This window comes from Eleginops maclovinus, chromosome 11 (assembly GCF_036324505.1).
Source record: "Eleginops maclovinus isolate JMC-PN-2008 ecotype Puerto Natales chromosome 11, JC_Emac_rtc_rv5, whole genome shotgun sequence".
Taxonomy (NCBI): Eukaryota; Metazoa; Chordata; class Actinopteri; order Perciformes; family Eleginopidae; genus Eleginops; species Eleginops maclovinus.
This window is the reverse complement of record NC_086359.1, coordinates 223,302-247,211: the sequence shown is the minus strand read 5'-3', so window position 1 is coordinate 247,211 and position 23,910 is coordinate 223,302. Positions and strand designations below refer to the sequence as shown.

Genomic DNA, 23,910 nt, shown 5'->3' with positions numbered 1-23,910 from the left:
CAGAACGGAGGATAACCGACCAATAAGATGTAGAGAATCACACCTTAGGGAGAGAACAGACACACCTGAGAGAGGAGAGGACACAAGGAGACAAGGAAAGGAAAGAAGGAAGCAGCAGAGGAGAGACTGACCACAGGCCCAGAGGTCCACTGCTTTCCCATAAGGGTCCTTCCTCAAAACCTCTGGGGACAGGTAACCTGGGGTCCCTGCAAAGCCTGGAAACAAACACACACACACACACACCAGCTTTATTGAGCTAAATAAAAATTATATATGTGAATTAAATAAATATCAAAAAGTAAAAGTGAATAAGAAAATAAATAAAGCAACATTAATTCAATAACGAAGTACTAGTATGTGTGAGGACTCACCGAACCATGCCTGCTGTTCTCCCTCCACCTCGATGGCGAGGCCAAAGTCGGCGAGTTTCACCGCCGCTCCTTTAGACTTCGATGCTAACAGCAGGTTCTCTGGCTGCAGACACACAGGAGATGCTAACATGCTAAATCTTCCCACTGATTTTCATTAGAGATGCTAACGGGCTAACTCGGATCACAGGATTACATTAGAGATGCTAACAAGCTAACTCTGCCCATACGTTTACATTACAGATGCTAACAGGCTAACTCTGACCACAAGTTTACATTGGAGATGCTAACAGGTCAACTCTGCCAACAGATTTACACGGGGATGCTAACAGGCTAACTCTGACCACAAGTTTACATTGGAGATGCTAACAGGTCAACTCTGCCAACAGATTTACACGGGGATGCTAACATGCCAACTCTGCCCACAGGGTTACATTAGAGATGCTAACACGCTAACTCTGCCCACAGATTTACATGGGGATGCTAACATGCCAACTCTGCCCACAGGTTTACAATAGAGATGCTAACATGTGTGACACAGTCAGGTACCTTCAGGTCTCGGTGGACGACGCCCATCTGGTGACAGTGAAGCACGGCCTCCAGAATCTGCTGGATACAGTGACTGCACAGAGACAGGTCAGAGGTCAGGGGTCAGGGGTACAGTAGACCTATCAGGTGAAGTCTCAGTTATTGTTGAGTATTTCCTACCTGGCGTCAGCTTCACTGTAATACTCTCGGGCTACAATATCTTCAAATAACTCTCCACCTGTTACCCTGAGAAAGAAAACACCATTGAGTGTAAAATTTACACTCTGTAACATACAGTATCGTAACATATCGTAACATACAGTATCGTAACATATCGTAACATACAGTATCGTAACATACAGTATCGTAACATACCGTATCGTAACATACCGTAACATACAGTATCGTAACATATCGTAACATACAGTATCGTAACATACAGTATCGTAACATACCGTAACATACAGTATCGTAACATATCGTAACATACAGTATCGTAACATACCGTATCAGTACAGTACCGTAACATACAGTATCGTAACATACAGTACGTAACATACAGTATCGTAACATACCAGTAACATACAGTATCGTAAACATACAGTATCGTAACATACAGTATCGTAACATACCGTATCGTAACATACCGTAACATACAGTATCGTAACATACAGTATCGTAACATACCGTATCGTAACATACCGTAACGTAACATACAGTATCGTAACATACCGTAACATACAGTATCGTAACAATACAGTATCGTAACATACAGTAACGTAACATACCTTATCGTACACCGTAACATACAGTATCGTAACATACAGTATCGTAACATACCGTATCGTAACATACCGTAACGTAACATACAGTATCGTAACATACCGTACGTAACATACCGTAACGTAACATTCAGTATCGTAACATACAGTATCGTAACATACAGTATCGTAACATACGTATCGTAACAGACAGTATCGTAACATACAGTATCGTAACATACCGTATCGTAACATACCGTAACGTAACATACAGTATCGTAACATAACCGTTATCGCTAACATACAGTATCGTAACATACAGTATCGTAACATACAGTATCGTAACATACAGTATCGTAACATACCGTAACGTAACATACCGTATCGTAACATACCGTAACGTAACATACAGTACGTAACATACAGTATCGTAACATACCGTATCGTAACATACAGTATCGTAACATACCGTAACGTAACATACAGTAACGTAACATACCGTATCGTAACATACCGTAACGTAACATACCGTAACGTAACATAACGTAACATACCGTAACGTAACATACCGTAACGTAACATACAGTAACGTAACATACCGTAACGTAACATACCGTATCGTAACATACCGTAACGTAACATACCGTAACGTAACATACCGTAACGTAACATACCGTATCGTAACATACCGTAACGTAACATACAGTAACGTAACATACCGTAACGTAACATACCGTAACGTAACATACCGTAACGTAACATACCGTAACGTAACATACCGTAACGTAACATACCGTAACGTAACATACAGTATCGTAACATACCGTAACGTAACATACCGTAACGTAACATACCGTAACGTAACATACAGTATCGTAACATACCGTAACGTAACATACCGTAACGTAACATACCGTAACGTAACATACCGTAACGTAACATACCGTATCGTAACATACCGTATCGTAACATACCGTATCGTAACATACCGTAACGTAACATACCGTAACGTAACATACCGTAACGTAACATACAGTATCGTAACATACCGTAACGTAACATACCGTAACGTAACATACCGTAACGTAACATACCGTAACGTAACATACCGTAACGTAACATACAGTAACGTAACATACCGTAACGTAACATACCGTATCGTAACATACAGTAACGTAACATACCGTAACGTAACATACCGTATCGTAACATACCGTAACGTAACATACAGTATCGTAACATACCGTAACGTAACATACCGTAACGTAACATACCGTAACGTAACATACCGTAACGTAACATACCGTAACGTAACATACAGTATCGTAACATACCGTAACGTAACATACAGTAACGTAACAAACCGTAACGTAACATACCGTAACGTAACATACCGTAACGTAACATACCGTATCGTAACATACCGTATCGTAACATACCGTATCGTAACATACCGTAACGTAACATACCGTAACGTAACATACAGTATCGTAACATACCGTATCGTAACATACCGTAACGTAACATACAGTATCGTAACATACCGTAACGTAACATACCGTAACGTAACATACAGTATCGTAACATACCGTAACGTAACATACCGTAACGTAACATACCGTATCGTAACATACCGTATCGTAACATACCGTAACGTAACATAAAGTATCGTAACATACCGTATCGTAACATACCGTAACGTAACATACCGTATCGTAACATACCGTAACGTAACATACCGTAACGTAACATACCGTAACGTAACATACCGTAACGTAACATACCGTAACGTAACATACCGTATCGTAACATACCGTAATCGTAACATACCGTATCGTAACATACCGTAACGTAACATACCGTAACGTAACATACCGTATCGTAACATACAGTATCGTAACATACCGTATCGTAACATACCGTATCGTAACATACCGTATCGTAACATACCGTAACGTAACATACAGTATCGTAACATACCGTAACGTAACATACCGTAACGTAACATACAGTATCGTAACATACAGTATCGTAACATACAGTATCGTAACATACCGTAACGTAACATACAGTAACGTAACATACCGTAACGTAACATACCGTAACGTACATACCGTAACGTAACATACAGTAACGTAACATACCGTAACGTAACATACCGTAACGTAACATACCGTAACGTAACATACAGTAACGTAACATACAGTAACGTAACATACAGTAACGTAACATACCGTAACGTAACATATCCTGTACGTACATACCGTATCTGTAACATACCGTAACGTAAACATAAAGTATTCGTAACATACCGTAACGTAACATACAGTAACTTAACGATACAGTAACGTAACAGACAGTAACGTAACAATACCTGTATCGTAACATACCGTAACGTATACAGACCGTAATCGTAACATACAGTAACGTAACATACAGTAACGTAACATAAAGTAACGTACATACCGTAACCGTAACATACCAGTAACGTAACATACAGTAACGTAACATACGTACAAACCGTAACTAACATACAGTAACGTAACTACCGTAACGTAACTTCGTACGTAACATACCGAACGAACTACGAGTAAATACTGTAACATCCGTAACGTAACATACCGTAACGTAAATACCGTAACGTAACATAAAGATCGTAACAAAACCGAAAACGTAAAATACGTATCTAAATACAGAAAAGAAAAATCCCGAAAGTAACTACGTATCGAAAACATAAGTAAGTAAATACCGAAACTTTAAAATTCCGTAACGTAAACCCCCCGTACGTAACAAAAAGTATCGAAAACATACCGTAAGTAACATCAGTTTTTAACTACAGTATCGTAAAAAAAGTAAGAAATACCGTAACGAACTCCTTTAAACGAAATCCCGTACGTAACTCCGTAACGAAACAAAGTAAGTAACAAAAAGTATGTAACTCCGTAAGTAACTTACAGTATGTAACTACGGGAACGTAACATACCGTAAAATACGAAAATTTAACATCGTAACGTAACATACAGTATGAAATACCGTAACGTAACATCCGAAACGTAACTTTCCGTAACGTAAATACCGAAACGTAACATCCCCGACGTAACCCGTAACGTAACTTCCGTAAGTAAACTCCCTTTAACGTAACATACCGTAAGTAACATACGAACGAAAAACATACCGTAACTAAATACCGTAAGTCATACCGTAACGAAACTACCGTAAGTAACATACCGTAACGTAACATACCGTAACTGTTGTGTAGTTTTAAGCTTCTAATGATGATCAAACGTTTTCTTTGAACGGAACTTTACTTCCAAATGCACTATTACAGTATTACAAAGAAGTAGTATTTATTTAAACTAAGGCAGGTTGCGACTTGCGACTTCATCTCTGGAATCCTTCATACAACGAATACGCATTACACATTACTTCCTGTTCATCAAAATAAAGGTCTCACATTATCACATTCAAACTAATAATTTTACCATCAGGAAGTAACATTCTCCAAATATCTACTGTAAATAATGTAAATACTTTTCTCCTAACTGTTTTTAAACTAAACAATATAATCATGTCAATTTACTATTGGATTCAAATAATAATTCACAACAGTATCGTAACACACCGTAACGTAACATACAGTATCGTAACACACCGTAACGTAACATACAGTATCGTAACACACCGTAACGTAACATACAGTAATGTAACATACAGTAATGTAACATACAGTATCGTAACATACAGTATCATAACACAGGTGAGAACAGAGTAATATAACACAGGTGAGAACAGAGTAATATAACACAGGTGAGAACAGAGTAATATAACACAGGTGAGAACAGAGTAATATAACACAGGTGAGAACAGAGTAATATAACACAGGTGAGAACTTAACACTCACAGGTCGAAGATGAGGTAATGATGAAGCTCCTCTGAGATGCTGTCATGGAGCCGAACTGAGAAGAGGAAACAGTTAGCAGCATGCTAAACGCTACACGTTACAGGCTACATGCTAGGCTAACACTTTCCCTAGTCTTGCAGTCATTGTGCTAAGCTAGGCTAATCCCAGAGAGGAGAACAAAGTACATCTGAAACAAAACCCCAGAAATATAAAGGCAGAATAACATAAGCTGCATTCAGTCCTTCATTTACACTGCAGTATTTCAGTGTAGTATTACTGCAGTATTTCAGTGTAGTATTACTGCAGTATTTCAGTATAGTATTACTGCAGTATTTCAGTGTAGTATTACTGCAGTATTTCAGTGTAGTATTACTGCAGTATTTCAGTGTAGTATTACTGCAGTATTTCAGTATAGTATTACTGCAGTATTTCAGTATAGTATTACTGCAGTATTTCAGTGTAGTATTACTGCAGTATTTCAGTGTAGTATTACTGCAGTATTTCAGTGTAGTATTACTGCAGTATTTCAGTGTAGTATTACTGCAGTATTTCAGTATAGTATTACTGCAGTATTTCAGTGTAGTATTACTGCAGTATTTCAGTATAGTATTACTGCAGTATTTCAGTGTAGTATTACTGCTGTATTTCAGTGTAGTATTACTGCAGTATTTCAGTGTAGTATTACTGCAGTATTTCAGTGTAGTATTACTGCAGTATTTCAGTGTAGTATTACTGCAGTATTTCAGTATAGTATTACTGCAGTATTTCAGTATAGTATTACTGCAGTATTTCAGTATAGTATTACTGCAGTATTTCAGTGTAGTATTACTGCAGTATTTCAGTATAGTATTACTGCAGTATTTCAGTATAGTATTACTGCAGTATTTCAGTGTAGTATTACTGCAGTATTTCAGTGTAGTATTACTGCAGTATTTCAGTGTAGTATTACTGCAGTATTTCAGTGTAGTATTACTGCAGTATTTCAGTATAGTATTACTGCAGTATTTCAGTGTAGTATTACTGCAGTATTTCAGTGTAGTATTACTGCAGTATTTCAGTATAGTATTACTGCAGTATTTCAGTATAGTATTACTGCAGTATTTCAGTGTAGTATTACTGCAGTATTTCAGTGTAGTATTACTGCAGTATTTCAGTGTAGTATTACTGCAGTATTTTCAGTGTAGTATTACTGCAGTATTTCAGTATAGTATTACTGCAGTATTTCAGTGTAGTATTACTGCAGTATTTCAGTGTAGTATTACTGCAGTATTTCAGTGTAGTATTACTGCAGTATTTCAGTATAGTATTACTGCAGTATTTCAGTGTAATATTACTGCAGTATTTCAGTATAGTATTACTGCAGTATTTCAGTGTAGTATTACTGTAGTATTTCAGTATAGTATTACTGCAGTATTTCAGTGCAGTATTACTGCAGTATTTCTGAATACTTTCGGAGTAGATGTCTAACTGTTTGTGTGTTTCTTCTCAGAGTTTGAAACTCCGCTTTTATTGTATAATAGGATATATAACTGCCTCCCACACACACACACACACACACACACACACACACACACACACACACACACACACACACACACACACACACACACACACACACACACACACACACACACACACACACACACACACATCAAATTCTCTGCTGTACTGTGTAGGAGTGTTTCGAGAGAAAAACCTGATTATTTCTGAGTGCTTTCACACAGGTGTGTGTGTGTGTGTGTGTGTGTGTGTGTGTGTGTGTGTGTGTGTGTGTGTGTGTGTGTGTGTGTGTGTGTGTGTGTGTGTGTGTGTGTGTGTGTGTGTGTGTGTGTGTGTGTTGCTAAGCAACAATATCCTTAGGTGAAGGCATCAAAAAGCTCTCTCCTCCCACACACACACACACACACACACACACACACACACACACACACACACACACACACAGTTACATAACACTGTGGGGCCCACACAGATTGTGATTGGCTGCTTGGCTAAGCTGCAGCCTCCTGATTGGCTGCTGCGCACCATGTGACGTCATGTTTGAACACCTGACTGGTTTCATCAATAGTTGATTTTTCTGTCTGAAGGTTTTCTCTGAAGAACAACCAGAGTTTAATGTTTACAGAGTGAACTAAAGAAGGCTTTTATTGTGAAGTACCCACAGGAAGTGTTCCTCCAGGGTCACCCCCCCCCCCCCCCCAATAAAGCATAAAGTGTGTCTGTGTCAGTGATCTTTAATAACAGATCTGTGGTCTGCAGAGAGTTAGCTAACGTTAGCTGGCAGTGGCTAAGTGACAGAGCTAACAGCTAATGCTAACGGTCCATAGAGAGACATCACGATGCATTCAGGCTTTGCGCGTACTCACCGATGTTGGGGTGCTTCAGTAAGCGACAGATCCGAGCTTCACGGTCCAGCTTCTGATGATCTGAAACACACACACACACACACACACACACACACACACACACACACACACACACACACACACACACACACACACACACACACACACACACACACACACACACACACACACACACACACACACACACACACACTTATCTATCCCTCCTCTCCAAAGTGATGCCGCTAATTGTTAGCAGTTAACCGATATCCGCTAACAGCTAGCTGCCTGAGAACTGTATACTGTGTGTATACTGTGTGTATAATGTGTGTATACTGTGTGTATAATGTGTGTATACTGTGTGTATAATGTGTGTATAATGTGTGTATACTGTGTGTATACTGTGTATAATGTGTGTATACTGTGTGTATACTGTGTGTATAATGTGTGTATACTGTGTGTATAATGTGTGTATACTGTGTGTATACTGTGTGTATAATGTGTGTATAATGTGTATAATGTGTGTATAATGTGTGTATACTGTGTGTATAATGTGTATACTGTGTGTATAATGTGTGTATACTGTGTGTATACTGTGTGTATAATGTGTGTATAATGTGTGTATAATGTGTATAATGTGTGTATAATGTGTGTATACTGTGTGTATAATGTGTATACTGTGTGTATAATGTGTGTATACTGTGTGTATACTGTGTGTATAATGTGTGTATACTGTGTGTATAATGTGTGTATACTGTGTGTATACTGTGTGTATAATGTGTGTATAATGTGTGTATAATGTGTGTATACTGTGTGTATACTGTGTGTATACTGTGTGTATACTGTGTGTATACTGTGTGTATACTGTGTGTATACTGTGTGTATACTGTGTGTATAATGTGTGTATACTGTGTGTATACTGTGTGTATAATGTGTGTATAATGTGTATAATGTGTGTATAATGTGTGTATAATGTGTGTATACTGTGTGTATACTGTGTGTATAATGTGTGTCTACTGTGTGTATACTGTGTGTATACTGTGTGTATACTGTGTGTATACTGTGTGTATAATGTGTGTATACTGTGTGTATACTGTGTGTATAATGTGTGTATAATGTGTATAATGTGTGTATAATGTGTGTATAATGTGTGTATACTGTGTGTACACTTTGTGTATACTGTGTGTATAATGTGTGTATACTGTGTGTATAATGTGTGTATACTGTGTGTATAATGTGTGTATACTGTGTGTATAATGTGTGTATACTGTGTGTATAATGTGTGTATAATGTGTGTATACTGTGTGTATAATGTGTGTATAATGTGTGTATACTGTGTGTATACTGTGTGTATAATGTGTGTATAATGTGTGTATACTGTGTGTATAATGTGTGTATACTGTGTGTATAATGTGTGTATAATGTGTGTATAATGTGTGTATAATGTGTGTATACTGTGTGTACACTTTGTGTATACTGTGTGTATAATGTGTGTATACTGTGTGTATAATGTGTGTATACTGTGTGTATAATGTGTATAATGTGTGTATACTGTGTGTATAATGTGTGTATAATGTGTGTATAATGTGTGTATAATGTGTGTATACTGTGTGTACACTTTGTGTATACTGTGTGTATACTGTGTGTATAATGTGTGTATAATGTGTGTATACTGTGTGTATAATGTGTGTATACTGTGTGTATAATGTGTGTATAATGTGTGTATAATGTGTGTATAATGTGTGTATACTGTGTGTACACTTTGTGTATACTGTGTGTATAATGTGTGTATACTGTGTGTATAATGTGTGTATACTGTGTGTATAATGTGTATACTGTGTGTACACTTTGTGTATACTGTGTGTATAATGTGTGTATAATGTGTGTATAATGTGTGTATAATGTGTGTATAATGTGTGTATACTGTGTGTATAATGTGTATAATGTGTGTATAATGTGTATAATGTGTGTATACTGTGTGTACACTTTGTGTATACTGTGTGTATAATGTGTGTATAATGTGTGTATAATGTGTGTATAATGTGTGTATACTGTGTGTATACTGTGTGTACACTTTGTGTATAATGTGTGTATACTGTGTGTACACTTTGTGTATAATGTGTGTATACTGTGTGTATAATGTGTGTATAATGTGTGTATACTGTGTGTATAATGTGTGTATACTGTGTGTATAATGTGTGTATACTGTGTGTATACTGTGTGTATACTGTGTGTATACTGTGTGTATACTGTGTGTATACTGTGTGTATAATGTGTGTATACTGTGTGTATAATGTGTGTATACTGTGTGTATACTGTGTGTATAATGTGTATAATGTGTGTATACTGTGTGTATAATGTGTGTATAATGTGTATAATGTGTGTATAATGTGTGTATACTGTGTGTATAATGTGTGTATACTGTGTGTATAATGTGTGTATAATGTGTGTATACTGTGTGTATAATGTGTGTATAATGTGTGTATAATGTGTGTATACTGTGTGTATAATGTGTATAATGTGTGTATACTGTGTGTATAATGTGTGTATAATGTGTGTATACTGTGTGTACACTTTGTGTATACTGTGTGTATAATGTGTGTATACTGTGTGTATAATGTGTGTATACTGTGTGTATAATGTGTGTATAATGTGTGTATACTGTGTGTATACTGTGTGTACACTTTGTGTATACTGTGTGTATAATGTGTGTATAATGTGTATATAATGTGTGTATACTGTGTGTATAATGTGTGTATACTGTGTGTATAATGTGTGTATAATGTGTGTATACTGTGTGTACACTTTGTGTATACTGTGTGTATAATGTGTGTATACTGTGTGTATAATGTGTATAATGTGTGTATACTGTGTGTATACTGTGTGTACACTTTGTGTATACTGTGTGTATAATGTGTGTATAATGTGTGTATAATGTGTGTATACTGTGTGTACACTTTGTGTATACTGTGTGTATAATGTGTGTATACTGTGTGTATAATGTGTGTATACTGTGTGTATAATGTGTGTATACTGTGTGTATACTGTGTGTATAATGTGTGTATACTGTGTGTATACTGTGTGTATAATGTGTGTATAATGTGTGTATACTGTGTGTATAATGTGTGTATACTGTGTGTACACTTTGTGTATACTGTGTGTATAATGTGTGTATACTGTGTGTATACTCTGTGTATAATGTGTGTATACTGTGTGTATAATGTGTGTATACTGTGTGTATAATGTGTGTATACTGTGTGTATACTGTGTGTATACTGTGTGTATACTGTGTGTATAATGTGTGTATACTGTGTGTATAATGTGTGTATACTGTGTATACTGTGTGTATAATGTGTGTATACTGTGTGTATACTGTGTGTATAATGTGTGTATACTGTGTGTATAATGTGTGTATACTGTGTATAATGTGTGTACACTTTGTGTATACTGTGTGTATACTGTGTGTATACTGTGTGTATACTGTGTATACTGTGTGTATACTGTGTGTATAATGTGTGTACTGTGTGTATACTGTGTGTATAATGTGTGTACTGTGTGTATACTGTGTGTACTGTGTGTATAACATGTATACTGTGTGTATACTGTGTGTTTAATGTGTATACTGTGTGTATAATGTGTATACTGTGTGTATACTGTGTGTATAATGTGTATACTGTGTGTATACTGTGTGTGTACTGTGTGTATAACGTGTGTATAATGTGTATACTGTGTGTATAATGTGTGTATAATGTGTGTATAATGTGTGTACTGTGTGTATACTGTGTAAACTGTGTGTATACTGTGTGTATAATGTGTATACTGTGTGTATAATGTGTGTATAATGTGTGTATAATGTGTATACTGTGTGTATACTGTGTGTATAATGTGTGTACTGTGTGTATAATGTGTGTATACTGTGTGTATACTGTGTGTATAATGTGTGTATACTGTGTGTATAATGTGTGTATAATGTGTGTATAATGTGTATACTGTGTGTATACTGTGTGTATAATGTGTGTACTGTGTGTATAATGTGTGTACCTTGTGTATAATGTGTGTACTGTGTGTATAATGTGTATACTGTGAGTATAATGTGTGTACCTTGTGTATAATGTGTGTACTGTGTGTATAATGTGTATACTGTGTGTATAATGTGTGTACCTTGTGTATAATGTGTGTACTGTGTGTATAATGTGTATACTGTGAGTATACTGTGTGTATAATATGTATACTGTGTGTATAATGTGTATAATGTGTATACTGTGTGTATAATGTGTATACTGTGTGTATACTGTGTGTATACTGTGTGTATAATGTGTGTATACTGTGTGTATACTGTGTGTATACTGTGTGTATAATGTGTATACTGTGTGTATACTGTGTGTATACTGTGTGTATAATGTGTGTATACTGTGTGTATACTGTGTGTATACTGTGTGTATAATGTGTATACTGTGTGTATAATGTGTATACTGTGTGTATAATGTGTATACTGTGTGTATACTGTGTGTATTATTGGTGTTATTGTGTATACTGTGTGTATAATGTGTATACTGTGTGTATACTGTGTGTATTCTTGGTGTTATTGTGTATACTGTGTGTATACTGTGTGTATTCTTGGTGTTATTGTGTATAATGTGTATAAGGTGTGTATAATCTGTGTACCTCTGGACGTGAGCTTCTTGGTGTTGATGATCTTGGCGGCGTACTCCTGTCCCGACAGAACCTTCACACAGCGGCGCACCACGGAAAACGCTCCCCTGGAAACACAGGGAATCAATCAGCTTCATTTACAGTGAGAGAGGAAACGTTTAAACCAATCAGTGGACATTCATGTTAATGCTACAGCTAACAAAGCTAATGTTAATGCTACCGCTAACAAAGCTAATGTTAATGCTACAGCTAACAAAGCTAATGTTAATGCTACAGCTAACAAAGCTAATGTTAATGCTACAGCTAACAAAGCTAATGTTAATGCTACAGCTAACAAAGCTAATGTTAATGCTACAGCTAACAAAGCTAATGTTAATGCTACAGCTAACAAAGCTAATGTTAATGCTACAGCTAACAAAGCTAATGTTAATGCTACAGCTAACAAAGCTAATGTTAATGCTACCGCTAACAAAGCTAATGTTAATGCTACAGCTAACAAAGCTAATGTTAATGCTACAGCTAACAAAGCTAATGTTAATGCTACAGCTAACAAAGCTAATGTTAATGCTACAGCTAACAAAGCTAATGTTAATGCTACAGCTAACAAAGCTAATGTTAATGCTACAGCTAACAAAGCTAATGTTAATGCTACAGCTAACAAAGCTAATGTTAACGCTACAGCTAACAAAGCTAATGTTAACGCTACCGTTGACTAAGCTAATGTTAATGCTACAGCTAACAAAGCTAATGTTAACGCTACAGCTAACAAAGCTAATGTTAATGCTATCAAAGGCAAGGCGACACCCTAACCCATGCACATTTTAATATGATGTTTAATATTTATATTCTATTTCTCTATCTGAGGAGGGGTAGCTAACCTGTTTCTGAGAAGGGGTAGCTCTAACCTGTCTCTGAGGAGGGGTAGCTAACCTGTTTCTGAGGAGGGGTAGCTCTAACCCGTCTCTGAGGAGGGGTAGCTAACCTGTTTCTGAGGAGGGGTAGCTTTAACCCGTCTCTGAGGAGGGGTAGCTAACCCGTCTCTGAGGAGGGGTAGCTAACCCGTCTCTGAGGAGGGGTAGCCTACTTTACATGTGCCGGAGTGAAGGTTTTAGCTGCAGGCTAACAAGCTGTCCCTTCAGCTGTATATATACAGTGGGGCAAAAAAGTATTTAGTCAGCCACCAATTGTGCAAGTTCTCCCATTTCAAAAGATGAGAGGCCTGTAATTTTTATCATAGGTACACTTCAACTATGAGAGACAGAATGGGGGAAACAATCCAGGAAATCACATTGTCTGATTTTAATGAATTCATTATAAATTCCTCGGTAAAATAAGTATTTGGTCACCTACAAACAAGCAACATCTCTGGCTCTCACAGACCTGTAACTTCTTCTTTAAGAGGCTCCTCTGTCCTCCACTCGTTACCTGTATTAATGGCACCTTTTTGAACTGGTTATCAGTATAAAAGACACCTGTCCACAACCTCAAACAGTCATACTCCAAACTCCACTATGGCCAAGACCAAAGAGCTGTCAAAGGAGACCAGAGACAAAATGGTAGACCTGCACCAGGCTGGGAAAACTGAATGTGCAATAGGTAAGCAGCTTGGTGTGAAGAAATCAACTGTGGGAGCAATTATTAGAAAATGGAAGACATACAAGACCACTGCTAATCTCCCTCCATCTGGGGCTCCACGCAAGATCTCACCCCGTGGGGTCAAAATGATCACAAGAACGGTGAGCAAAAATCCCAGAACCACACGGGGGGACCTAGTGAATGACCTGCAGAGAGCTGGGACCAAAGTAACAGAGGCTACCATCAGTAACACACTACGCCGCCAGGGACTTCAATCCTGCAGTTCCAGACGTGTCCCCCTGCTTAAGCCAGTACATGTCCAGGCCCGTCTGAAGTTTGCTAGAGGGCATTTGGATGATCCAGAAGAGGATTGGGAGAATGTCATATGGTCAGATGAAACCAAAATAGAACTTTTGGTAAAAACTCAACTGGTCGTGTTTGGAGGAGAAAGAATGCAGAGTTGCCTCCAAATAACACCATACCTACTGTGAAGCATGGGGGTGGAAACATCAGGCTTTGGGGCTGTGTTTCTGCAAAGGGACCAGGACGACTGATCCGTGTAAAGGAAAGAATGAATGGGGCCATGTATCGTGAGTTTTTGAGTGAAAACCTCCTTCCATCAGCAAGGGCACTGAAGATGAAGCGTGGCTGGGTCTTTCAGCATGACAGTGATCCCAAACACACCGCCAGGGCAACGAAGGAGTGGCTTCGTAAGAAGCATTTCAAGGTCCCGGAGTGGCCTAGCCAGTCTCCAGATCTCAACCCCATAGAAAATCTTTGGAGGGAGTTGAAAGTCCGTGTTGCCCAGCGACAGCCCCAAAACATCACTGCTTTAGAGGAGATCTGCATGGAGGAATGGGCCAAAATACCAGCAACAGTGTGGAAACCTTGTGAAGACTTACAGAAAACCTTTGACCTCTGTCATTGCCAACAAAGGGTATACAACAAAGTATTGAGAGTGAACTTTGTTATTGACCAAATACTTATTTTCCACAATCATTTGAAATGAATTCATTAAAATCCTACAATGTGATTTCCTGGATTGTTTCCCTCATTCTGTCTCTCATAGTTGAGTGTACCTATGATAAATGACAGGCCTCATCTTTTGAAATGGGAGAACTTGCACAATTGGTGGCTGACTAAATACTTTTTGCCCCACTGTATATATATTTATATAGTGTGTTTCCATGTAACACACACACACACACACACACACACACACACACACACACACACACACACACACACTGGAGTATACTGAAATACTTATAGTGTAAAAACTGCTGCTGCTAATTAAAACCAGGAAGTCTCAAATCACAGACTGTCCCCGTGCCCTGATGGGAGAGTCGTAAAGGGCTGAAAGGGGTTTTCCCCTTTTTGAAGTAAATTTTTTTTCCCGAAGGAGAGGGCTTTTTTGCGGGGACCTTTTGCTGCCACCCACCAATTTATTATGTAAGAGGGCAAGGAGGGGGGTGTGTGTGTGTGTGTGTGTGGGGAGTGTGTGGGTTGGGGTCAGGAAGGGGAACACTCTCTCTTTAAAGAATTAAATTTTAAAACAAAAATTTTTCAGTCAAATACGGAAGAAAAAAAAAAAAAATTCAAGTAAATTTTAGATATACCCCATATATAAAAATAGAGGGTAAAAAATCAAGGAAAAAATAATCAAAGTTAACCCTTTGAACTTTTGAAAAAAAATACAATAAAAAATAATTTAAAAGAAAAAAATAAAACATTTTAAAAAACATGTATTATAAAATAAAACGTATTTCAAATAAAATTAAAAAAAAAACAAACATATCGAAATGAATAAAAACAAGGGAAATTTTAGTTATATGTTTTTTTTATATAAAATATGTTTTTTTATAATATGAAAAAAAACATTTAAATTTTAAAAGTTTTTTTTACAAAAAATATATATATTTTATAAAATATTTTTATATGTTTTTATATTTTTATTTTCATATATATATACAAATGAAAATATTTTTATTTCAAAATAAAATATATATACAAAAAATTTTTAAAATTTTGTTTTTTTTTTTTTTAATTTTATGTTTTTTTATATATACAAATTTATTTTTTTTTATACAAAAAAAATATATAAAGTTTTATATAATGTTTTATAAAATATCAAAAAAAATATATATTATATACAAAAAAAAAAATATATAAAATTTATAAATATATATGTTTTTTTTTTTTTTATTTTATATTTTATATATGTTAAATATATAGGAAAAATAAAAAAAGAATAACATCCCATCATAGTTTTAGTCAGGGCCCTGTAACAGGGTTAAATACCCAAAAAAACGTTAAGAATGAAATATTAAAAAAGAAGCACTTTAAAGGGGGACTGAATATTTGAAAAAACTCCTTTCCCCCTCCTTTGGGAATCTGGGAAATCCTCAGTGAAACGGGTACAGTTAACCCGCCATTTGGGGACCCGGGGGGGGGGGGGGGGTTGCGGGGGGTCCCCCCTGCCTCCTCCGGGGGTTTAAAAAGGAGAAAAAAGGAAAACAAAAAGTAGACGGAGAGTTGAAGGGGGTTTATGAGGGGGAAAAGGGGGAAGGGGAGAAAGAGAGGAGAAAGGGAAGAGCGGAGAAAGAGGAAAAAAGAAAGGGGCAGGGGAAAGGGGGAAGGGGAAAAGGGGCAGGGCAGGATTAAGAAGGGGGAGGGGAAAGAAAACGAGGGGGAGCGGAGAGAGAGGAAAAAAGAGGAAACAGGAGAGAGAGGAAGGAGAGGGGCAGGAGAGGGGAAGGAAGGACGGACGAAGGAAAAAGAAATAGATTGGGGATGAAGTCCAAGGGGTTTTTGGGAAAGCAGGGGGGTTTTTGACAGTATAAAAATGGGGATGATCCCGTGGGGGAAAAATCGCAACCCGCACCCCCCCTCTGCTGCAGCCAAACAGAGTGCACACACACCAAAAACACAGAACCACACACACCCCAAAACACGGTCGCCCCTGGGAACTGCCCCTTTTTGTCTGTGTGGAAAGTAAAACCCGCCAAAAAAGAAACTAAAAAAAATACTGCAGTACATCTTCTGAGTACTGATACAGCCGAAAAAAGTACAAACCTTTCTGCATACTGATAACATCTTTCTGGGCATACTGGGCTCATTTACTCATTAACTTTATTTCAAACTACTGCAGTACTGAGTACATTCGCAAATATGATACAAACTACTGCAGTACTGAGTACATCTACGCGTAATGTAATAATGCATACGATAATCTACTGCTTTTCTGAGTTAAACTAAATGCCCCGTACTGATACAATACTGGAATTTCTGAATTACATTTACTGGGGGAAAACTGAGTAAAATGCAGTACTGATACATCTACTGCAGGCCCGATACATCTAATGCGTTCTGAGTAAATGCAGTACGAGTACATTCAGGGATGAAATACATCTACTGCATTTCTGATACTTTTACTGCAGTTCTGAGTACATCTTTTCTGCAGTACTGATACATCTACTGCATTTTCTGATACATCTACTGCATTAAAGATAAAATCTACTGAGTACTGAGTACGGGCAGCTACTGCAGTATGATACTCTATTGCAGTATGGTACATCTACTGCAGTACTGAGTACATCTACGCAGTACTGTTTCATTCCCGCAGTACTGAGTACATTTTACTGCAGTTCTGATACATCTACTTCAGTACGATACATCTACAAAACGCAGTCCCGTTACATTACTGAAATATGGACTTACCAATCTACTGGCTGATAATTTAAGCATCTTTCTGCAGTACTGAGTACATTTTAGCAGTACTGATACCCCTCTACTTTCAGTACTGAGTATACTCTACTCAGTACCCGTAATATTTCTCGCCTCTGATTCTTATGGTTGGAATGAGAGGAAAGGAGAAAATCAGTTGGGTTTTGCTCTGGCTGCCTTGGTTCAAATTTTCTTTATCCCTTCAACAGGCTACCCCAACCCGCCCCCCTCCCAGAAATCATCTCCCCCTTTAAAAATTTTGCAAATTTAAACCTCCCAGATTTAAAACTGCGCCCCGCCCCCCCTCCCAAAACCCCTCCCCCCAACCTCCCTGGAAAGCTTCTGCCCCCTCCCGATAACCCCTCCCCCAAAAACCCCCCAAAAAAGCAGCTGCCCCCTCCTTTGAGAAGCCCATCGCCAACTACCAGAGAAACACTTTCCCCCCCCCCGAGAACCCCTCCCAACCCCCAAAAGAGGGGTTTGGGGCCCCCCCCCAGGGAAACCCTTTTCCCCCCCTTCCCAGAAACCAGTGCCCCCTCCCTCGGTTTTTTCATTAATCTAAAAATAAATTATTTCAGATCCTTTTTTCTCCCCTGACCAAAACCATTACCAGGGTCCAACCTGTGCACCCCCCCCCCCGGACCCTCTAACACAGGAAGTCTATGGATCTACACAAAGACAAACAGAGACCATCAGAGGAGGGAACCAGGTTTATTACACAGTCCGGAGGAGACCAGGATAGAACAGAGGTCTGTGGCTCCAGGTCCTGCAGAGGTCTGTGGCTCCAGGTCCTGCAGAGTTCCAGGATTGAGTCTGAGGTACGGGGGGGCACACCATCTTTAAATGTCTCCAAAGGAAAGTGAACCGAGAGAGAAGGGTTTCTGAGACAGAAAGTAGACCTCCTACAGGTCCAAGTCTGAGGTCAGAGGGTAAACAGAACTGTTGATACCTGCAGGATTAACAGTTCTGGTCTGGTTCTGCAGGGTCCTGGACTGGTTCTGCAGGGTCCTGGTCTAGTTCTACAGGGTTCTGGACTGGTACTGCAGGGTCCTGGACCGGTATTGCCGGGTCCTGGACTGGTTCTTGAAGGTTCTTCAGGGGCTCTAGGAGTTCTGGACTCAATTTCCGGGTCTCAGCGACGAGACGCTTGATGCCGACGATCCATTGGCTGACCTCAGTCACATGGTCCACCATTAGAGAGAGGTGACGCTCATCAGCAGCATCCCACTGACCTGTCTGCAGATCTGAGAGACAGACAGGCAAGAGACAGCCGAGATACAGGTAGGTGACAGACAGACAGGTGTGAGCAGTGAGACAGGTGAGAGACAGACAGGTTTGAGCAGTGAGACATACCCAGAGTCAGGGCCTCCATGCGTCTCCTCACAGGGAGGCTGAGGTGACCCCCCCTCCAGCTGTCCTCCAGGAGGCGGAGCCTCTTCGCCACATCACTGCACACCTGACCCTGTAGAGGTCACAGAGGTCTGTATATTACATATATTAATAACAGAGGTCAGAGGTCACAGAGGTCTGTATATTATTCATATTAATAAAGAGTCTCACGCTGGCGCTGTGTCTGCAGGCGCTCAGCGCTCGCTTCAGGAGTGACATCACTCGCTCTATGTCAGGCTCGCTCTCTGATTGGCTGCTGTTCGCCTCTCTCTGGTCTCTCATTGGTCCCAGGGGAGGAGGGGGCGTGGCCACACAGCTGGCAGGATGGCGGGCTGGAAGTGAGCGGGGAGGAGTCGGCTGTGAATCACGCTGGTCGTATGACGACACCTGCTCTCCTCCTGCTGCTTACCTGGTTGTAGAGGGGGCGGGGCCACAGTGCCTGGAGGTGGAGCCAGAGGATTGGTGGAGGGAGAGGTAATAGGCGGGGCTCCAGCACCTGAAGACCAGTCAAAGCCGAGGGGTTAGAGATGATACTGTTCTGACATTCTTACAGTGCTGCATTTAAAAGTCTCCTATTATGCTATATCTGAACAACATATTATGGGATGTATCTGTACAGAACCTGTCTGAAGAGTTCTGCTCAGAACCCACAGATCACTGCAACATGCCTCACACCCCCTGCTCCAGCTGTTCCAGTGCTGACTCTCAGACTGTAGCTCTGCTGCTGGCCACGCCCCTTAAAAGGCGTCATGATCTCTCCTCTGAAGAGAGTTTTTTCTACGAGAGAAACTAAACGCTGCCGTGATTAAACGCCATATTATGTTGCAAACCACATCCAGGATTATTTCTGAAGCAGTCTGGAGCTAACACGTTTCTCTCTCGCGGGGTATCTGGGGGACGATAGGTTGGGACGTGTCACGTGGGCAGGACGTTGCCAGGAGCTCAATGTAAAGCCAGCCCACATTTACAATATGACGTCATGGATCAGCTCGTTTGAACCCCCGTTTTTAGAGATGTGGGTAAGGAGGAAAAGAGAGAGGGTTGTATTTCCTGTCTCTTTACACACCGGGGACACATTTATGAATAAAATCAGCAAAGAGTGCATTTTGGATAATAGGGGAACTTTAAATTAAGCTAAGCAAGGGGAGTTTCTCTGCCACACATCACTCCCTCCGCCTGAAACACCTCAATTAAACTTCTTTAATTACATCGGAGGCATAGTGACATCCCCACAGAACACTCACACCCCAACACATAGTCTGCTAAGGAGCGGGACGTCTCCAAGTGGCTGACCAATCACAACAGAGCCAGCCAGCTAACCAATCAGAGTGGGCTGGGCTCTGGTCTGTAAAGCTTTAGAGTGACTCTCAGGTGTTTACCTGCAGCTGTCGGGGGGGCAGCCCTCCGGGTCAGGAGGTTCCTCTGAGGTCCGGGGGTCTTCTGGAGGCCGTACGAGAACTGGGGGGGGTCGTTCCAGCCCCGCTCCTGGTTACCTGGCCACCGCAGAAAGACAGACAGTTAAATCTCAGAGGGACAGACAGGTGTGTGGTGTTAGCCATTACCTGCGTTAGCTTCACAGGTGAGACACAGAGAGGCAGCGCTAACCTCACTTGTCATCAGTGGTGGGAAGTGTTGGATGTAACTCCATTACAAAAGTACCGGAGTTACAGTAATGAGAGTACTTTCTACTTTCACTGGAGGAACATTTTGAATACTTTTACTGTGACAGAGTATTCCTACACTCTGGAACTTCTACTTTACTCAAGTACAAGACCTGAGTACTTCTACTTTACTCAAGTACAAGATCTGAGTACTTCTACTTTACTCAAGTACAAGATCTGAGTACTTCTACTTTACTCAAGTACAAGATCTGAGTACTTCTACTTTACTCAAGTACAAGACCTGAGTACTTCTACTTTACTCAAGTACAAGATCTGAGTACTTCTACTTTACTCAAGTACAAGACCTGAGTACTTCTACTTTACTCAAGTACACGATCTGAGTACTTCTACTTTACTCAAGTACAAGACCTGAGTACTTCTACTTTACTCAAGTACACGATCTGAGTACTTCTACTTTACTCAAGTACACGATCTGAGTACTTCTACTTTACTCAAGTACAAGATCTGAGTACTTCTACTTTACTCAAGTACAAGATCGGAGTACTTCTACTTTACTCAAGTACACGATCTGAGTACTTCTACTTTACTCAAGTACACGATCTGAGTACTTCTACTTTACTCAAGTACACGATCTGAGTACTTCTACTTTACTCAAGTACAAGACCTGAGTACTTCTACTTTACTCAAGTACAAGACCTGAGTACTTCTACTTTACTCAAGTACAAGACCTGAGTACTTCTACTTTACTCAAGTACAAGATCTGAGTACTTCTACTTTTACTCAAGTACAAGACCTGAGTACTTCTACTTTACTCAAGTACAAGATCTGAGTACTTCTACTTTACTCAAGTACAAGACCTGAGTACTTCTACTTTTACTCAAGTACAACATCTGAGTACTTCTACTTTACTCAAGTACAAGACCTGAGTACTTCTACTTTACTCAAGTACAAGACCTGAGTACTTCTACTTTACTCAAGTACAAGACCTGAGTACTTCTACTTACTCAAGTACAAGATCTGAGTACTTCTACTTTACTCAAGTACACGATCTGAGTACTTCTACTTTACTCAAGTACACGATCTGAGTACTTCTACTTTACTCAAGTACACGATCTGAGTACTTCTACTTTACTCAAGTACAAGACCTGAGTACTTCTACTTTACTCAAGTACAAGACCTGAGTACTTCTACTTACTCAAGTACAAGACCTGAGTACTTCTACTTTACTCAAGTACAAGACCTGAGTACTTCTACTTTACTCAAGTACAAGACCTGAGTACTTCTACTTTACTCAAGTACAAGATCTGAGTACTTCTACTTTACTCAAGTACAAGACCCGAGTACTTCTACTTTACTCAAGTACAAGACCTGAGTACTTCTACTTTACTCAAGTACAAGATCTGAGTACTTCTACTTTACTCAAGTACAAGATCTGAGTACTTCTACTTTACTCAAGTACAAGATCTGAGTACTTCTACTTTACTCAAGTACAAGATCTGAGTACTTCTACTTTACTCAAGTACAAGACCTGAGTACTTCTACTTTACTCAAGTACAAGACCTGAGTACTTCTACTTTACTCAAGTACAAGACCTGAGTACTTCTACTTTACTCAAGTACAAGATCTGAGTACTTCTACTTTACTCAAGTACAAGATCTGAGTACTTCTACTTTACTCAAGTACAAGATCTGAGTACTTCTACTTTACTCAAGTACAGGATCTGAGTACTTCTACTTTACTCAAGTATAAGACCTGAGTACTTCTACTTTACTCAAGTACAAGACCTGAGTACTTCTACTTTACTCAAGTACAAGATCTGAGTACTTCTACTTTACTCAAGTATAAGATCTGAGTACTTCTACTTTACTCAAGTACAAGATCTGAGTACTTCTACTTTACTCAAGTACAAGACCTGAGTACTTCTACTTTACTCAAGTACAAGACCTGAGTACTTCTACTTTACTCAAGTACAAGATCTGAGTACTTCTACTTTACTCAAGTACAAGACCTGAGTACTTCTACTTTACTCAAGTACAAGACCTGAGTACTTCTACTTTACTCAAGTACAAGATCTGAGTACTTCTACTTTACTCAAGTACAAGATCTGAGTACTTCTACTTTACTCAAGTATAAGATCTGAGTACTTCTACTTTACTCAAGTACAAGATCTGAGTACTTCTACTTTACTCAAGTACAAGACCTGAGTACTTCTACTTTACTCAAGTACAAGACCTGAGTACTTCTACTTTACTCAAGTACAAGACCTGAGTACTTCTACTTTTACAGTAGCTACTTTAAGTACATTGAGAATACTTTCTACTTTCACTCAGGAGTCTGTGATGCTAACAGTTAGCATCACTCCGTTAACACATTAATAAGGTCACAATGTCTCACCTGGTTTGATGTACCTGTCCTCCATCCTGGATCCTCCTGCTGTATGTTATGTTCTCTGTTTCTATTTACAGTCTGTGGTTCCTCTGTGTTGAACAGTAATGTAAACAGCTCCTCTCCTGCTAACATCAAAGCTAACCTGAGGAAGTAAACAACAACAAAGGTGTTTAAAGTGTCTATTATATTAACTAATGTTCACTTAAACCACCACCAACAACAACCGTGTCAATGAGAAACACCGTGTTTACTTTAAAGATCAGAGTCCTCACAACACACCACACAGAAGCACTTCCGCTCAGATTCCAGAATAAACCTTGTTAAACTCAACACGTCCGTTTATAATAATTCAGAAGAAGGCCCATAAACATCAGGGCTCATTAATTCATGTTGATGACATTTGTTTGTTGTTGTTGCTGTCGCGTTTGCTTGTCACAATTATCTTTAGGCTATTACGTTGAAGGAGTATTAGCGTGACTTCCTGTGATGTTGTTGAGCTTCACGAGCTCCTTGCCGGGAACACATTTCCGTAACCCGTGGACAGCTGTCATCCTGACGTCACAGTCACTAGTCAGGTGATCAACAGTTTAATATTCTCTCTAGATGTAGTCATAAATGTTTCTAAATCTCTCTTTAGAGTCAAACACATGCTGT

The 23,910-nt window shown here is 39.2% G+C and overlaps 2 protein-coding genes across 2 annotated transcripts in view; both read right to left on the bottom strand.

The window, feature by feature from the left end:
- The window catches only part of LOC134872121 (calcium/calmodulin-dependent protein kinase type II subunit alpha-like), a 16,105-nt gene extending 872 nt beyond the window's left edge, over window positions 1–15,233 (bottom strand). Inside the window, exons 1-9 of the mRNA XM_063895271.1 lie at window positions 15,211–15,233; window positions 12,569–12,663; window positions 7,925–7,984; window positions 5,559–5,613; window positions 1,077–1,142; window positions 918–990; window positions 372–474; window positions 132–215; window positions 1–43 (exon numbers count right to left, since the gene is read on the bottom strand). The exon at window positions 1–43 is cut by the window's left edge and continues 872 nt beyond it. Coding sequence (XP_063751341.1) covers window positions 1–43; window positions 132–215; window positions 372–474; window positions 918–990; window positions 1,077–1,142; window positions 5,559–5,613; window positions 7,925–7,984; window positions 12,569–12,663; window positions 15,211–15,233 — 602 coding nt within the window. The remainder of the gene's footprint in view (window positions 44–131; window positions 216–371; window positions 475–917; window positions 991–1,076; window positions 1,143–5,558; window positions 5,614–7,924; window positions 7,985–12,568; window positions 12,664–15,210) is intronic.
- Window positions 15,234–18,551: 3,318 nt separating this feature from the next.
- sra1 (steroid receptor RNA activator 1) lies at window positions 18,552–23,776 on the bottom strand. The gene is made up of 6 exons (XM_063895170.1): window positions 23,263–23,776; window positions 20,626–20,739; window positions 19,656–19,742; window positions 19,418–19,578; window positions 19,211–19,319; window positions 18,552–19,101 (listed from the first exon to the last, which is right to left on the bottom strand). The coding sequence occupies exons 1-6, from the start codon at window positions 23,285–23,287 to the stop codon at window positions 18,815–18,817; spliced, it is 783 nt and encodes a 260-aa protein (XP_063751240.1). The 5' UTR covers window positions 23,288–23,776; the 3' UTR covers window positions 18,552–18,814.
- Between the last annotated feature and the right edge of the window lie 134 nt (window positions 23,777–23,910).

Coding starts and splice junctions, on each gene's coding strand:
- sra1 (XM_063895170.1), bottom strand. CDS start 23,287: ATGGAGGACAGGTACATCAAACCAG. Junction 19,579..19,655: donor CCCGCCCCCTCTACAACCAG/GTAAGCAGCAGG, acceptor GCTCACTTCCAG/CCCGCCATCCTGCCAGCTGT. Junction 19,102..19,210: donor CATGGAGGCCCTGACTCTGG/GTATGTCTCACT, acceptor TCTGTCTCTCAG/ATCTGCAGACAGGTCAGTGG.